The following is a 19,033-nucleotide window of genomic DNA, read 5'->3' as shown; positions in this document are numbered from 1 at the left end:
TTCAGTACATGTTTTGTATTATTATAATTGTCTTTTTCATAGAATTATAACTGTAAAATTTAGTGAAATATAAAGTAGTAAAGACATTTTCACTACTATATTACTATTAATATTCTGCTTGTGTCTTCCTTCAGGACCTAAAACACCAAAAACTGGCTCTGGAACAGATGCTGGAGAGGTAACTGCTTCTTCGTGGCAGTATTTTGAAGAAATGCATGAGGTGTTGGGGTCCAGGCCTTCTATAGATCCTCCTGTGGTCGTTTCTTCATTCAGTGATGAGGAACCCATAACACTTACCATGGTAATGTTTCAAATAAAATTATGTAATCTTGCTATTTTGGTTGTCAGTAATTTGATCATTGTTGTTTTGATGATACTGTACAAAATGACTTATTACGCATTTATGTACTTGCGTATAAAAAAATTTTTCTAGAAAATTGTTGACTTCAGTGAAATTCCTGCTGTCAGCACCACTGGACCACTGCCAAATTCATCAGAAGAGACAGCCTCTTCTAGCACAGCATCCTCCATGGTGGTAGCAAGCCCCCCAACTCCATCTCCCAAAAAAAGGAAAAGAAAAAGTAATCCAATTTTAGATTTTTTAACTGAAGAGTCCATCAAGGAACAGAAACGCCACAAGGAGAGTGAGGCCAAAATTGTCCCTTGAAATGTCAGCATCAGGTTCAAGCATGTCTCCATTATCTAAACATACATTGTGCAAAAATGCACAGGACGCAATGACCTGGGGAGCAAATGTAGGTTTGACTTCTAGGGCTCTGAAAAGTGTTGACCTCCATCTTGTCTTCATCATGCCAAAAGCCCTTTCAATTATGCTGCGGGCCCTTGACTGGAAGTAATTGAAGCGGCCCTGGACTTGTCCATTTACAGGCTCTTTGTAGGGTGTGATCAAGCAGATTGGGGTTTCTAAACAGGGATAGCCGCCATCACCCAGAATACTGTACCCTGAAGGTGGATAACGTTGGGCCCTATAAAAAGAACAGTTTTTCAATATACGTGTGTCGTGAACTGACCCCGGATAACCAACAAAAATGTCCAGAAAACGTCCACTGGAGTCACACATTGCTTGCATGTTAATGGAGTAGAAGCCCTTGTAGTTTAAATAGTCAATTTGGTGCCGCTTTGGGGGTTTGATTCTTATATGGGTGCCATCTATTGCTCCAACGACGTCTTTAAAGGCATGGGTTCCTGACAGTTGGACGAATCCTTGTCCCACTGCCTGTAGTTCTTCTGCTTGTGGGAAAGTGATGGCTTTTTTCAGGTTTTCCCATATATTCTGTGCCACTCTGTGGATAACGCGGTGGACTGTGGCTTTTGGCACATTGAAAACACTGGCGACTACCCGATACGACAGTCCATGTGCGAGCCAGTAAACATAGATAAGAGTTTCCAACTGATGACCCCAGCCATGGTCCTGTTCTCTTTGTAAGAGCCTTTGCAAAGCATTAATTGTTGTTCTGCTCAGGCGGAAATCCTGCTTGAGCTCTAACTCGACATCAAGCCACAACTGCAAGATGGGCACGTTATGGTTTACCATGCAGTATGTTACTGGACTGCCAGCCTAGGGAAAAAAGTTCACATCATTATTCTGAATAGTAAAAACATTTATTATATCTGGTCCTCTTACCCAAAACAAAGGTCACAGCCCTTAAGAAAACTTACTATGGTTTTATTATAGCATAGCTTTTTAACTGTTGATTAACATTACCACACAAATACCATAGTTTAACTATTCTTTAGTAGGAAAAACATTTGTTTTAATGTTTAACATGACATAACAACAATAACCTTGTAATTTCTTATTTTTATTTTTTTGCATTCGTTGTAATACCATGACAAATTTTTATGAGCTATGCTGCAAACAACAAACATTCGGGCATGATCACGTCACATCAAAGAGTCATTCAGTCGGATAAACGCATATATGAATACAAACATAGGTTGGTAACTCCAACGGGTTCATACAACACCCTAAATTACAAGACCACAAGTTTTATATGACCAGCTTTTACCGTTACCGAGTTGTGCCGTTAGCTAACGTTACGTTAAACAAAACGTCTGTGCAGCCATACATACCATAAACTGATCGGTTTGGCGCCATCTAGTGGAAATTACACTTTTACTTTGAAATTCGTCCAGAAGGGCATATTTATCAGTTAAATATTAACTCATAATTGACGAAATAACTCGTCAATGGCGGCGAAAGAGTTGAAGATAAAAATGTCTTCTGACACTATTAAAGTCATACTAATTTTGTACTTTACTTTTAGTTTGTATGTACTTTAAATTAATGTTATTTTATAATAATGGTAGACAATGTTTTAAGTGGGCCGGTACATGCCACTTCCAAATATAGCTCTTGAGCGTACCACCACCTCTGTGTGCGCTCAGAACGTGCTTTTAGTTTACCGGAACGCTCATTTGCACATCTGTTTAAATCAGAGGTTTAATTTAATCCTTTGGCTGGGCTTCCGCTTTTCAGAGCGCCCTTCACAATGTACGCTTCGTCATTCCTAATTCATCCCACCGAGAGCAGAGACTACATTACCCATACACCCTTGAATTTTACAAGTTTTGCGTAGCTTTTGCTGCGGTCAAATGAAAATACAATGAATACACTTAATATGCCTTCATTTTTTTAGACTCTGAGCAGTAAAAGAACAAAGTCAGAATCAGAGGATTCGCTGGCTGACATCCCACCAAGCCAGAATGATAGCTGCAGATCAAGCTTTTTCCAATACCCTTTTGTACGTACGTGACAATCTCCGCTGTCGCGGCTGTCAGTTTGGTTCCCCTCGACACAACTTCGGATTTCCTTAGACGATGTGCAGAGTTAAAACATTCTTGAAATTGTAATATACATTTATGTTTAACTGCCAAACTACAAGTGAACGAAATTTCAATGAATTTGAACGACGCGGACAGATGTTTTACAACCCGCAAAATGGAAAACATTGGGACAAAATAAAGTGATGACTTTCGAGTTTCAAATGGCCAGTATTTTGTTATTCTTGAACCCATAGTTTTTTTTCAAGCTCTTTCTATCTGAACAACTAGTTTTAGCATTTAACCATGTTGAAAAATTTACTTGCATACCTTGCACATTTTATTTATGTTCAACAAGTCTTTCAGTAGCTCTTTCTAAGGGTATTTTTCAAAATCCTTTTGCATTTTATTTATGTTCAGTAGCTATTTCTAGCTCAAGCAAATTCAAAAACTTATAAAAGGATTTTTTATATTTTACATGATAATCTATTGACTACTGAATATAAAACCCCTTTAATAGGAGTCGAGTCAGCAAAAAAAAAAACGAACACCTCTTTTGGGCCACTTAAAGCACTGATAGTACAGCAAATGTTTTTGCTCTACAAAGACATACAGATATACGTGTGTGATTAAACACGCACCATATAATTTTTAAATGGAGTAAAAATGCCCACATGGAAAGAACCTATATGTGGATATATGCACATATATGCAATGTATATGCACATATATGCGCATGCTGCATATATTCGTATATATGGTACATATAGGCAAAATTGAGGTGCATATATGTGCATGCATATAAAGGAAATATAGGTCTCCTGTATTGCTTCTTCATATCCAAATATAAGCCCTATACATACAAAATATGTCTCCTATATAGCTCATGGCAGGATCTGGTCATTTTGTAGCTCATATATCATTTTGGCAACTGTCATACATGAGGCCTAGCTCATATTTTCTATTAGTAAGGCAAAAACTAAGAATTAAGGAAAACAAATTATGCAAGAACTTATGTATATGTGAACACATGAAATTGGTATCACATATAATTGGCATGTTATGAAACTTAACTATATATTAATTATGATATCTACACGTTTTGCAGAAACATTTACAAGGTCAATTCTGTATTGTTTGAAGATGAAGGAAATGTATAACAAAATGGTTTGTTAAAATTTTTTCAATTTCAAGTCACTTCAAGATTCACATTACAGCCCATACACATCCACACATTTATTGTTACATTCACCAAATGCAATGCAATCGCAATGTTTTCTGTATTGTCTTAATGCAGTTTCTAGATGAATATGTCTGATAGGTCATTACAGTGTAAATGTAGCAAACATCTTTTTTTTTAAAAAAGTACATAGAACATACATTCAAGTAATCATCATCCTCATCCCAACTATCGGAGCATTTCACTGTGGTTTTTTTTATTAGATTTTTTTTGTCAACAAAAAAATTCCATTTGCATCATTTTGCACATGAAAACATAAAAACGTATAAGTGCATACATACAATTATGCATATACACATACAAAATCATTAAAAAAAAAAAGAATATTAATAAAAATAAAAAAATAAAAATTTCCATTACACTTTTATTGACCAAAAGGTGTAGGCTGAAGCAAAAGCTTATTAAGCCCACCCTTAACTCCATACAAGCAGCAGTAATTTTCATTATTTAATATGGCGAAATAAAATATTTTCATTATATATTTAGAAGTACATGCATTATTATTATTATTATTGTTATTATTTCACTATTAATTTTATCATCGCTATTCAATATATCTTTTCAATACCAATCCTTTATAAGGTATTTTAAATTGTATTAATTCATTCACCGCCATTGACGAGTTATCTCGTCATTTATGAGTTCATATTTAACTAATAAATATGCTTTTCTGGACGAATTTCAAAGTGAAAGTGTAATACCGCTTAAACTAAGTTAACTAAGCTTAAACGGAAGTTAAAAAGATTTAATGAATTATTTTTTACTGCCTTCTATATTTCAGTGGTTAAATTAAGTAGAAAAAGTCAATATATAATGAAACGTTTTTTCCCCATTTTGTTTGTTTGTTTGTTTGTTTATTGTTTGTTTGAAAGCAGAGGGTGTGTTCTTTAATTTGATATAATTTGTATGTTTATATATTTATAGAAAATAATTTTTCCTGCAAGGAATTTTGTGAAAATTTTGTTAAAATCACAAAAATGCAGGTGGGCAACTTTTCTCAAAAAGGCTGGCGGTGAATGAGTTAATGACATGGGGTGCGTTCTCCGATAACGTTCTCTCTTAGCACGATACGAAGACTCAAAAGGTACACCTTAACTACAGGTATACCTTTCCTACGTGTGTTTTCCGAACTATACCTTAGGATGTTGCTTAAGGTAAACCTTCTTAAGTTCGACCTTAGCAGGTGCTGTCCATGGTGGAGGTTCTGAATAGGTTGATATCGATTGCTCGACAATCAATTATTCACTTTCTGTAATAGGTTTCGCTGCGTTATGAGATAGCGGTGTTCTTTATTAACTCATTCACCGCCAGCCTTTTTGAGAAAAGTTGCCCACCTGCATTTTTGTGATTTTAACAAAATTTTCACAAAATTACTTGCAGGAAAAATTATTTTCTATAAATATATAAACATACAAATTATATCAAAATAAAGAACACACCCTCTGCTTTCAAACAAGCAATAAAAAACAAACAAACAAACAAAATGGGGAAAAAACGTTTCATTATATATTTACTTTTTCTACTTAATTTAACCACTGAAATATGGATATTTCTCTTCAAAAATACAACATTTTGAGCAAAAAGCTTAAAAAAAATTGTGTTTTTGTAAAGAAATTTATGTTAGAGATCAGACTCAGAATGACTATCAAACATAAAGAGAGTTAAAATGAAACGTTATATTTTTTAAACTTCCGTTTTTGATAAATTCGTTTTGGCGCCATTTGGTGGATAAAAGCGGTATTACACTTTCACTTTGAAATTCGTCCAGAAAGGCATACTTATTAGTTAAATATGAACTCATAAATGACAAGATAACTCGTCAATGGCGGTGAATGAGTTAAAGAAACATTTTAGAAATAGTTCAAGTTAAATTTATTAGGAATATCTGTTTAAAATATTTCAAATTGCAAACAACTAAATTCAACTTTCTATATCTTATATCAAACCCGTGCAAAACCCGCAACTTTATTTCCAAACGTAGCATGTTTAAACTGCTCCAATTCATCCGCTATGCCTTCACTTGAAAGGATAATTTATATTAGGGGTTCCCAATAAGTGTGTTGCACAGGGGAATAAAGTGGGTCATGCAAGTAATTGGTTGTGCATTACACTTAAAATATATAAAAACAAACTGTTGTTGTTCATTAGTTCACGCGTTTATTGTGCTTGGACAGTGGATGCGCAAGCAGCGTTGTTACAATGCGGATAAAGCTTAATGGACGCATTTCTGGAGCCTGTCTGTCTACCTCAAATATAACATTAAAAAACTTTGATGCAAAGTCGAATTAACATTAACAATCCTAATTAGTTTTTTTTTTTTTTATTTTACCCGATTTATTTATGCAGCTAAAATACTTGTTGGTAGACTAAGATTTAATGGATATGAAATGCACAAATGAAATCGTAGGATTCGCTGTATAGCTGCCAGTTTCAGCAACTCCATCACCCAATATATATTTTTTAAATAGTTTCTTAATCATGTAGCATTTAATAGTTCGCAGTTGATTTCCATTTGGAAAACATAATAAATAATCTAACAACCATCAATTTAATGATGTCTAATTATGTGAATGTTTTGTTCTTTAAATATAAAAATATTTGCCTAATTAAACACGGAGTGTTTTTTTTTTTTTTTTACAAATATTTAGTTATATAGACTGCAATGAAAGCTTTTATGAAAGTGATGGCCCCTAGTGGAGTCATGTGGGATAAGGTATAGCTAAGAGCGCTCCAGACCAACCTTACGAACGTATGACTTACAGAAGTGATACGTAACTAAGAACGTTTCGGAAAACACGTATTAGCGATAAGGTACAACTTAAGGTACAACTTAAGAACGACGTAGCGTTAAGGTAGTTTCGGAGAACGCAGCCCTGGCCTTTTTTAACTCATCCGGGAAGCTATTCCAAAGCTAAACACCTTTATTTGATGGACAGTTTCTTCTTAAATTTGTTCTACAATATGGTATATTAAACATATAAGCCCCTCTTAGATCATAAATACTCTCTCTCAAGCTAAACATAGCTTGCAAGGACTGAGGGAGAGTATGTTGTCTTGCCTTACTTATACACAAGTTTAGCTGTATACAAATCTACCAAATCATAGAATTTTAATGTTTTTAACTGAATAAACGAAGGATTCGTTGGAGTATTATATGAAGAATGTGTAATTATTCTGATAACCTTTTTTTGTAGTAGAAAAACTGGAGTGGTTCTAACTTTATAAGTATTCCCCCAGATTTCTATTCCATATGTTAAATATGGAGTGATGAGAGAACTGTACAATATATATAATGCATTTTATTCAAAATATATTGCAATTTATATAAAATTTCAATTATTTTTTATATTTTCTTTTGAACATTTTGTATATGGTATGTCCATGCCATTTTATGATCAATAATCACTCCTAAAAACTTAATGTAATTAACTCTTTCTAACAAATGATTGTCAATTTTAATATTAATATCATTTTCTATCAATTTATTATTAACTCATTCACCGCCAGCCTTTTTGAGAAAAGTTGCCCACCTGCATTTTTGTGATTTTAACAAAAGTTTCACAAAATTCCTTGCAGGAAAAATTATCTTCTATAAACATACAAATTATATCAAATTAAAGAACACACCCTTTGCTTTCAAACAAACAATAAATAAACAAACAAACAAAATGGGGAAAAAACTTTCATTATATATTTACTTTTTCCAGTTAATTTAACCACTGAAATATGGATATTTCTCTTCAAAAATACAACATTTTGAGGAAAAAGCTTAAAAAATTGGGTTTTTGTAAAGGAATTTATGTTAGATATCAGACTCAGAATGACTATCAAACATAAAGGCAGTTAAAATAAACCATTACTTCTTTTTAACTTCCGTTTTTGATAAATTCGGTTTTGGCGCCATCCAGTGGATAAAAGCGGTATTACACTTTCACTTTGAAATTCGTCCAGAAAAGCATATTTATTAGTTAAATATTAACTCATAATTGACGAGATAACTCGTCAATGGCGGGGAATGAGTTAAATACCATAAATTTTGTTTTAGATAAATTCAAAGATAATTTATTTAAGTCAAACCAACTCTTTAATTTGTACAGTTCCCTCTCCACTACCATTACCAACTCTTCCAGATTTTGACCCGAGCAATAAACATTGGTGTCATCAGCAAACAAAACATAATTGAGTACATCAGACACCTTACAAATATCATTAATATAGAGCAAAAATAACTTAGGTCCCAACACCGACCCTTGGGGAACTCCACAACTTATTCTCTGCAAGTTAGAATCTACACCATTTATGTGTATGTACTGAAGCCTATTTGTTAGATAATTTTCAACCCAAGACTGTGCTATCCCCCTGAAACCATACTTTTGCAATTTATATAATAAGATGTTATGGTCTATTGTGTCAAAGGTTTTCTGTAAATCTAAAAAAATTCCAACTGTATACTGTTTTTTATTCATTGCTTGTGTAATATTTTCAACTAAATTAATAACTGCCATTGTTGTGGACATATTTTCTCTAAAACCAAATTGTTGTTCCGTTAAAATGTTATTTAATTCTATATAGTTATCCATCCTTTTAACAAATAACTTTTCTAATATTTTAGAGAATTGAGAAAGCAAAGAAATGGGTCTATAATTAGAAAACAAATGCTTATCACCTTCTTTATATAATGGGAGAACTTTAGCTATTTTCATTTCATTTGGAAAGATACTAGCTTTGAAAGACTGGTTGCAAATAAAGGCAAAAGGCTGAACAATATTATACATAATTTCTATGTATAACTATACACATATCCAACCCATTTTTATCTTTCGATTTTTTTGCTTTGCAATTTCTCACAATTTTTAATATGTCATTTTCATTTGTTGGGCTTAAAAAAAAGTTAGTTTGAACTCCTGTGAATACAATCAATATCTATGTATTTATTTTGTGAATGCACTATTTTATTTGCTAAATTATAACCAATTTTAACAAAATAATCATTAAACTCATTTACAATTTCATTTATATTATTTATAATTCCATCATCTTTAGTAAAATAATTTGGATACTCACCCTTATGTTTTCTTTTTATGTATTACACTATTTAGCACTTTCCATGTTCCTTGTATATTCTGTTTATGTTCTATCATTAATTTTGTATAATATTATTTTTTACTGTTTCTAATTATATTTACCAATTTATTCTTATATTCTTTATATTTATTTTCAGGATCTGTTGTTTTAGATTTCAAAAATTTTCTGTACAATAAATTTTTCTTCTTACATGCTCTTATAATACCTTTAGTAAACCAAGGTTTCTGTGTTTTATAATTGACTTTAATTACTTGGAGTGGACAGCACTTATCGTAAATTTTTAATATTTTTCCCAGAAAAATATCATAAGCCTCATTTGGGTTTTCATAGCCATAGACCTCATCCCAATTTTCTCTGCCCAGTTCCTCTTTAAATACTTCTATTGCTTCTGGTGTTCTGTGTCTCACAATTCTGGACTCATATGTTGACCTGAAATTGACTTTAAATACATTTTGGAAAACTGCAAAGACAGGTAGATGGTCACTAATATCCGTTATTAAAAGTCCTGTGTCTAACTGATTCATTTCATTAGTAAAAATATTATCTATCAATGTTGCTGATGTTGTGGTTATCCTACTTGGTTTTACTATTACTGGAAATAATGTAATATTATAGAAGGTGTTAATAAGATCTGTGGTCCCTTTATGTTCTCCTGAATTAAGCAGGTTAACATTAAAGTCCCCACAGACAATATAGGTCCTGTTTCCACTTTGACTTTGATACAAGTCTGCTATAAATTCATTGAAAATTTCAAGTGGTGAACCAGGAATCCTATACATACAACTAACAATTACATTTTTTCGTTTTTCTATTTTAACTTCAACAGTCACACATTCCAAGACATTATCAACAGTTATCGACATATTATTTACTAAATTAGATTGTAAATTAGAATCCACATAAACAGCAACTCCACCTCCTTTTTTATCTTCCCTATTCATTACAAACAATTCATATCCATCTAGCTCTACATCTGATACCTTATCCTTATCCTTATCCAATATTTTCAGAAACAGCCACTATACTGAACTTTGGAAAATTGTTTAAATAGTCTTTAATTTTAGACATTTTTTCCCATAAACTTCTACTATTAAAATGTATTACAGATAATGATTGTTTCATATTAACTTTACTATTAAATTGTTCATCTGTATAGTACTGACAATTTATTTTTATTACAAAGATGGCTTTCTGGGTCAATTTCTCTTTCAATATCATACTTATTGGGTCTAATGAATTTAAAATTATTGAAATTATGCAAATCAAATAAATTGTTAGATGTGTCAGATAAATCTATGTCATCATCTTCATAATTACCTAAATCAGAAATTAGATTTATATCATGTTCAGGATCTATACAACTCATTACTAATATTCAAATTAATTGTTCCCCACGCCCACAAATAAAATAATAAGCAAAGAAAAAGAAAACAAATAAATAAAATATCTACAAGCAAAAAATGTAAATAAAAAACAAAATAAATAAATAAATAAGCATTATACTGAATAAGAATTGATCCTTGGACATTTTTATGTGGATAAACAAGTTTTAACAAAAATCTTATATCCAAGTTTACAAGTTTTTCTTTTAGACAGACTATTTTAATGAAAATCTTATATCCATGTTTACAGGTCTTTCTTTTAAAACAAAAACCTTCTTATTCAAGTAAATCAACATAAACTTAAAGTAATTTTAATATAATGAAATTCATTTAACAATGTCCCCATAATATTCATTTGAACTTATCCAGATCGGTGATTTCCCTTACCATGATCACTCTTACTTCTTCTGGCGTTCCGTTAAATCGAATCATCACACGACCATTTCTAATCCACGTTGCTTGTATCTTATTTTACTTCCGTGCTTGTCTCGCAATGTCAGCGTTCTTTTTGGTAAGATGTTCATTGATGTACACCCCAGTCCCTTTAAGCTTCCGAGCCTGGCGCAGTAATTCAACTTTGTTTCTTCTGCTCACAAAACGAACTACTATTGCTGGTTTAGCAATGCGGTTCTTTCTAGGAAGTATGTGACATGCTGATATGTCCTCCGTTTTAACACTGATGCACTTGCTTGCAAGGTATGTTATAACCTGCCGCTCAAGTGTTTGTAGCTCTTCCGCCGGTGCGTTCTCACCCTCATTCATTTCACCCATGCTAGCGGCAGTAGCTCGCGCATAAGTTTGATATTTCGTTTCCAGTCCATTTATTATTACTTCCTCCGACCGCATGTATTGTTCTAAGTCATCGACTCTTCTCTCCAATGCGACGATAACCTTATCCTTTTCTTTCAGGATTTCCTTCAGCTCCTTGACTTCAATCAACAGGCTTACTATTTGAGCTTGCTGCTCACCCACATTGGAAAGCTTTTCCGTTATGGATTCAAGCGTTTTTTTAATATCATCCAACTCTTCCTCCACATAATTACTTGCTTTCTTAGGTGGCATGTTTACTTCGTTTGTTAACTCATTTAATGTCCACTTTTAATTCACTTTTGTTCTGCTCCAACATATGCGTGCTGCTATCCCAGCAGAGGGAAAAAGAGGAAACAAAGCCTAATCTGGTTAATGAATTTGAAGACAATGTCAACATGTTTGTTCAAAGTTTTAAGGAACAGACACTTTTCTTTTATCTGAAATGCTTGTATAGCGACTAAAGGATCCAGACTTTTCCTTACAGGGATGAAATAACAAGGATTCTTAAATTGACCACAGATGTCCTGTTTCACTTTTTGGTAGTACTTCCCCACTGCATAACATGTCTTCCCCTGCCCCAGATCACAGACAATGAATGTCTTCACAGAGAAAATACTTTCCTCTCGATCAGAAAGAATGACAGTGTAGGAGTTTCTCCGAAAAGTACGCAAGTAGTTTTGTGAATGAACTTTTTCACCATTAACCACTACTCTGCAAAAATACTTCACGGTGACTCTATTTCCTAGGTTGCTGATGCTGTTCAAGGCCAGAAAATCATCATTTCTGATCATACAAATTTTAGGCCTACCCAGAGATGTAACACCGTGAGAGCGACTTACTTCCTGCACCATTTTTTTCTCGACTGAAAAAGACTCTAAGAGAGCCAAAAGTATTCAACAGAAGCTCCCACCATGGTTTTTTGAGAAAATGATGGAAATGCAACCTGTAGCCAAACTGTTTTCATTATCTGCAAAGTAACTCCCTGGCTGCTCTTTATCATATATAAAATGATTCCATTGTATGACTCAAACACAAATGCAGACTGTGCCCAGAGGGGACGCCAGTTCCTCACAGTATTGGGCAGATGAAGGCACAAATGTACATTGAAAGTGAAAGTGTTCTGTTGAGCGTCCGATATACCATGGCGATTGGTTGTTCTCAGAATGAAACCACAGTGTGGTGATGCTTCTTGCTACACCCAGCAGCACACTATGCATATAATCTGGAACACAGCCATCAATAATATTAAAATCAGGTAGACAAGACAAAATACTAGGCCCTTTCACTCCCTTAGTGGGGTTTCCATTAAGAGCCTCTTCTACCAGATCATCAGTCTGGGAGGGATTCCTCAACTCTGCTTTTTCATATGGATAAGCCCTTACACGCCCCCTGCGTTTTAACACACTTGTTCCTTTCTGCATACAAAAAGAACACCCAAACTCTCCATTAAACTGTTTAAAGTTTTGAATCAGTGGCCGAGCAACTGAATCTGCCACCATGGTAGTAAGCAGTACTTTACTTGTGACAACTTCCCCACTTTCACTTTGCCATATAAGACCATTAGTGTACATCTCTATGCATTCATCAACAAATGGTTTCATGTAGGTGTTCATATTTGGTTTGTTTTGACCAAACCACAGGCCACAAAGCATAACATGTTTTGCACGTAGTTGTATTGGCAGTTCATTAACAGTACACAAAATTGGCCACAAACTTTGTGTGTTTGATTTGTGCACTGGCACTCCATCACAGTTAAAAGTCAGTGATATGTTGTCTGGTGATTCAAGGGGTGATAGTTTTTTGTATAAATTTCCATCGTATATATCTTTGATGGAGGCATCCTTCTTCTTAAAACGGTGTTTCAGGTGTTTCCCTAATTGGTGGTCCTCAAGCAGCTTTTTTATTTGGTTTTGAAGTGGCAAGTACAAAAAACACTGGTCTTTTTGTGCATGTGCTTTTGATGTGTCCTGGTCACAGACTGGGCACTTGACATTAAATGGACCTTCCTGCATGCTTACGTTACAACTTTTGCACACATAATGTACTTCTAATATGTCCTTCACTGAATCAAATGATTTGTAGAAAAGGTACTTTGAGCGACTAACAAATTCCCCATCAGGACCAGCACTAAAGTTTATAAGATGCATGATGTCCTCCAAGGCTGTATTTGTTAATCCGTGTTTGAGTTTTAATGCCAGCAGCAGGAGTTACACCTGTTCTTTTGTTGGTTTCTGGTCTAAAGTTGGACTTGTGGGGTCTTCTAGATGTTCCTCTACTGGCTCCCCAGGTGAAGAGCTTGGACCAGATATGGGTTGGTTCATCTGTGAATTTAAAACATTGGATTAGCAATCGCAAATATGCACAGACTCATACAAATGTACCATTTCATGTGGTTGGTAACCACCTGCATTTGAAGTCAGGCTTAAATCTATTTGTTTTTTCAAGAGTCTTTTGCATTGATTTTTTTGTAATTATAATAAATTAATTTTAATAAATAATAACTGTGCCCCCTTTTGTCCACATGTATATTTTTCTGACACTATCCATCTGGCCAAACACAGTGAGAGACAGGTTCTGTCATTTTGTATGGGGCCAGCTGAGAGAGATGCTGTATTTGCACCTAAATCAAATCAAGTTTTTTTAACAAGATAAAAACATGGATATTGCTGCAATATGGAAAGGACGAAGTAATATGGTATTTCCAATTTGTGCTCCACTTTAAGAAACATCAGGTGGAAGCTTGGGTTGTGGAATTATCTTATGATGATTTACAGTAACTAGTGTGCATGCACATGCACAAACAAAACAGCTATCTTGAATATTTTAGCCATTTTTAGCAACTTACGGTGTCATCAGAAGCAGTAGACACCGGGTCATCTTGATTGTCCTCTTGGGTGAGATACCTAAAATAAAAATAAAAATCTATGATCATGATCAAGAAATATGTAGGCCTAATGCATGTGTGCATGTTTCCTACTTACTGAGTTGTAGAAGAAGAGGCCACAGCTTCTTCATCATCACCCATATCTTCAGAAATTTCCCTAACAAAAATGTTGTGGTAATGTTAAAACACCTCATGCATCACTCAATATAATAGGAATGATATAACTGGGTGATTAAAGCCAAATAGGTAAATTCCATTCATGAGGTGAAACCTTTAAGACTGTATATATTCAAAACACACAAAGTGAAATATTTTCCTGGCTAGAGTTCCAACTTTAATTATTATTTTACTTTTTTATTTTTGGGGGGTTATACAGTGGAAATGAAAATGTCACGGCCGGGGCGGACCCGAGATAGCTAACAGGCCACGCCCCTCTCTACTTTCCACCTCGAGGAGGTTCCCAAGACCACCCCAATGACCAGACAGACGAGTATACTACAATTAAAAGGTATCTTTATTAAATATTTAAAAAGGGAAAGGGCAGCTTAAAAACAATCTTTTCGCCTCCAGGACGAGTTGGACCAAGGGATGGGGGCCAAGGGTCTTCTTCCTTGTTTCTCTTGAACTCGTGGCGCCCTCCGCTTCCTCCTGGAGGCAAAACAAGGAAAGTACAGTCAGTGTTGGTCTAGCACCGGGTCACAACTTATCTGACCGTTCTTTCTGTCTCTCTCTTGCCCTCAGGTCACTCCGTCTCGACCTCACCGGACGCAGGGGATCCACCACAAGGCACGGCTGCAGACACAGGTAAGTTACACTCTGTACAGGTAGGTTACTCACAACACTGGGGCCTTTGGTTCACTCCAAAGCCTTCGTGGAGACAGAGGGAAGGGGATACCCTGCACAGGTAGGTTACTCACAACACTGGGGCCTTTAATACACTCCAAAGCATTCGTGGAGACGGAGGTAAAGGGTTTCTCACTACTGACACTGCTTGGTCCTCTTCGAGGCGTTGCTGCAAACACAGGTAAGTGATATACTGCACAGGTAGATTACTCACAACACTGGGGCCTGAAATACACTCCAAAGCATTCGTGGAGACAGAGGTAAAGGGCTCCTCACTACTGACACTGCTTGGTCCTCTTCGAGGCGTTGCTGCAAACACAGGTAAGTGATATACTGCACAGGTAGGTTACTCACAACACTGGGCCTTTAATACACTCCAAAGCATTCGTGGAGACAGAGGTAAAGGGTTTCTCACTACTGACACTGCTTGGTCCTCTTCGAGGCGCTGCTGCAAACACAGGTAAGTGATATACTGCACAGGTAGGTTACTCACAACACTGGGGCCTGTAATACACTCCAAAGCATTCGTGGAGACAGAGGTAAAGGGCTCCTCACTACTGACACTGCTTGGTCCTCTTCGAATCGTTGCTACGAACACAGGTAAGTGATATACTGCACAGGTAGGTTACTCACAACACTGGGCCTTTAATACAGTTTCTCTCCTCTGGCTCGGGCCTCAACATGCTATTTTCTTCGCACAATCTGCACAGGGCCCGGGCGGCTTCGTTTACTGTCAATACAGCACACACACAGCAAGCTTAGTGAAACACACGGTAAAAGTCACACTCACCACAGCACTCTGCACACGCACTCCACGTGAAGTTTAAGGCTTGGCCGCCTAGGTCTTGGCTGCTCGAGAGGCGGGTTGGGCGTTATACACGCCAGAGAAAGAGAAAAGATTTCACAGGTAAATATGTTCAACAACGCCACTCTATGTCTCCTGGTTACTTCTTCGGCTCACCTACGCATTCAATCTCCGCAGGGCCGGTAACCTTCAACACCCCCAAAAGAAAATAATAACTCCTCTTCTGAATAACACAGAGCGTTTTGTTGTGAATGTTTACTCACGCTTGGTTGTCCAACCGATTTCCCAATATACATCCAACAGCGTCGTGTTTGCTTCTCCACATCCAAATCACACGATCACTTCCTTACTCCAACGTCTCCAACCTCTCGTCTTCCCTAAGGGATAAATGTGAGTCAACCCAGCCAATCTCCACCGTAGCAACGAGCACAAGCAACGTATGCACAAAATGCCACCAACAACAACATCTGACATCTTCAAAGCTCTTTATATTCTCAACCTTCTCTCCTCTTCAGCCTATCAGCGATCGCTGTGTTGATCGCTCTCACCTGAACGATATCAGGCTTGATTTAGAGTTTGGGGAAACCCCGGGAATTCCGGTGTTTTGCCTCAGTTGTCCTGACGGAACCATCGCCGGGCGGAACCGATCTTACACACTTTTGGTTCCGCCCTCACAGATCGTCACTTGGTGACAAAAAGATACGTTTTACCTTTATACAAATATAAGTTACGTAACATACATTAAGGGAAACTATGCCTTACATGGTAACGTATAGGAAATTATCTGTAGCTGATTAACTTAGCAAGCTAGCTTCTAGCACGTTTTGTTAGAATACTTACTTTCGTTTACGTCTTCTCTTTGTTCTTTCTGGAACGGGTGCTTCGTCGTCAACGAGGTACCTTTTGTAACGTACTGGATCCATATCTTTTGCTTTTCTTTAATTGCGTCTTATTTCCAAGTTATTTATACTGGCAAGCATTTCTCCACTCTATTGCTGCTACTGATCGACCGCTACAGCGTCGCGTAGTTGATGACGTTTTCTGCTTTCGGCCAATAGATTCGGCCCAGCGCTCTGCGTAGTTGATGACGTGATCCGCATGCGTCCAGCGCGCTATATTTCATTTTTCGCTCCGATAGTGGCAGGGAAAATGGCGATCAAAGCGTCAGAGGTTCGTTATGTTCTCCTTGAATGGACTGAGGGTGAGGATAGAGGGGCCCACAGTATTTTGCCCCTTGACTGTGTCCGTAACTTTTCAATTCAAGATTTTTTTGAAAGGACGGATACAAAAGAAAAGCTGGTGGAATGGCGAAAAGGCCGCCAACCCTGGCCGGTGCACCGAGCCAGAATTATTGACGTGGCAAGTAAGTTATGTTACACGCAAACTTTAATTGAAGTTATGTAGTTAAATACCACATAAATGGTTTTGCTTGCACTTAAAAAAGTATAAAATGGATCTTGCTATGTACCTGGCTATCAATAGCTTAGCTTTTATGTTAGCTAACGTACATAATTTGCTAATGTTAGTCCAGTTGAGACTAATGTTAGATTTGGTAAACATGATTATACAAACATTTGCACTTCATGATAACATTTCAATTTTATTGCACCAGAACTTGAAAAAACTCTCCAGATAAAATTGATTGAGATGGAGAAAGAGGACACACAAAGGCAAATCAAACGTCCTCACATCCCTAACTCGAAGTACAGTGAGCAGTAGGGGCAGGCTTCAAATAAAAAGGTAACTGACTGCACCAACTGGTGCTTTACCTGGTTATCTCCCCCTCCCTCCTTTGTTTCTTAATGTGTAGGCATGTGTGTAGGTTTGTAATTGTGTCTCTATGATGATTTTATGTGCTTTGTTGACAAGATGTACATGCAAGGTGGTGTAAAATAATTTAATAAGAGTTTGGCTAAAAGTCTGTTTGTTTCTCTCTGTCTCTCAAGGTTGACAGTAAAAAGGGAGGGGCTTCCAAATACAAGCACCAGGAGGGTGAGAAGCAGGAGGAGGGTCATGACATACTTTCAAAGAATAAGGTACAGATTTTTATGGGGGAAAAGGGAATCTTATTTGTATAGCGTTTTTCATAAGACACAAGTCACACCCAAAGCGCTTCACACATGAAAGGGAGGGTGGTTCATTCACTCCATGCTGATGGTTGTTGTAAGCTACATTTGTAGCCACAGTTTCCACTGGAGTAGAGTAACGCAGATTTGAGCAGCCTCGCCTCTGTCAGCGGTCCCTCTGACCACCACCAAACATTCAAACATAGGGATTGGGTCAAGTGTCTTGCACAAGGACACAGGATTTGAACCCGACCTTGCAATCATGAGGCGACTCGCCATCTGCGCCACTGTTGCCGTTAAATTGCTTTTAACAGGAGCTGTTATAAAGTATGAAACCAGCACAATGCGAAACTTTGTCCTCTGCTTCTCCCTCTCCCTCTGAAGATTGATGTGAAAAAGAGATGGTCTTCTAAATACAACCACGAGGAAGAGGAGGAGGAGAAGGAGGAGGATGAGGAACGTCATGACAGACCTTCAAAGAACAAGATAACTACCATTTTACTACATTGCAATACAGTAAAGATAAGTAAGACTTTAATAATAAAGTGCATTACCAGTAGCTGTTAGGTATGACACCAGCACAGTAGGCAACTTTGTCTTCTCTCTCTCTCTCTCTCTCTCCCTCCCTTCCAGCGGGCTAGTGAAGAGGAGGAGCGTATTGGGGATGAAGAGGACATAGTACCACACTCTAAGAAAAAGGTAGCCTAAATGATAACAACATCACTCCTCCTCTCAATGAGTTTGAGCGAGAGGGGGAGTAGTCAGGAGTGATGATGTTACTGCGCCAGAGGTCAAAGTGCTGTAAACTAAGTGCTCTTCCACCATACAATATAGTTCTCATTTTTAATTTGCTTAAAAAATCACCACGTTTTATTTTGTGCCACCATACTTGTGTAACTTCTCATGTAATAGTCTTTAAATGGGGAAACATGGAAGTGTTTGGTGGCTTCTAAATTCTTCCCTGTTTGGTTCCTAAGTAGTGAATGTGTTAGCATTTAGTCCAGCCCATTCACAACGCGCTGTACAAAGATGAACTGCAAGCATTGAAATTAAAAAGGATTTATAATTTCATTGAACTTGAGTGAAGAACATGGTAAAAAATTGGAAAAACTGTGTAGCTTTCCTTTAGGGAAT

General features: G+C 36.5%; 1 protein-coding gene and 1 long non-coding RNA gene across 2 annotated transcripts; one reads left to right on the top strand and one right to left on the bottom strand.

Annotated features, from left to right (window-relative positions):
• Positions 1 to 448: 448 nt before the first annotated feature.
• LOC129433962 (uncharacterized) lies at positions 449 to 2,297 on the bottom strand. Its single transcript, XM_073873793.1, has one exon. It carries the CDS (start codon positions 1,553 to 1,555, stop codon positions 602 to 604), a length of 954 nt encoding a protein of 317 aa, XP_073729894.1. The 5' UTR covers positions 1,556 to 2,297; the 3' UTR covers positions 449 to 601.
• A 14,750-nt stretch (positions 2,298 to 17,047) lies between these two features.
• LOC141368945 (uncharacterized) lies at positions 17,048 to 18,385 on the top strand. The gene is made up of 3 exons (XR_012372357.1): positions 17,048 to 17,573; positions 17,780 to 17,869; positions 18,284 to 18,385. It is a non-coding gene; the product is annotated as an uncharacterized lncRNA (long non-coding RNA).
• The last annotated feature ends 648 nt before the right edge of the window (positions 18,386 to 19,033 follow it).

Source organism: Misgurnus anguillicaudatus, chromosome 12, assembly GCF_027580225.2.
Source record: "Misgurnus anguillicaudatus chromosome 12, ASM2758022v2, whole genome shotgun sequence".
NCBI classification, from domain to species: Eukaryota; Metazoa; Chordata; class Actinopteri; order Cypriniformes; family Cobitidae; genus Misgurnus; species Misgurnus anguillicaudatus.
Note: the sequence above shows the minus strand (reverse complement) of the source record. Positions and strands in the feature narration are given on the sequence as shown.

Excerpts from the sequence above, each read along its gene's own strand:
- LOC129433962 (XM_073873793.1), bottom strand. The coding sequence starts at position 1,555 with ATGGTAAACCATAACGTGCCCATCTTGCAGTTGTGGCTTGATGTCGAG.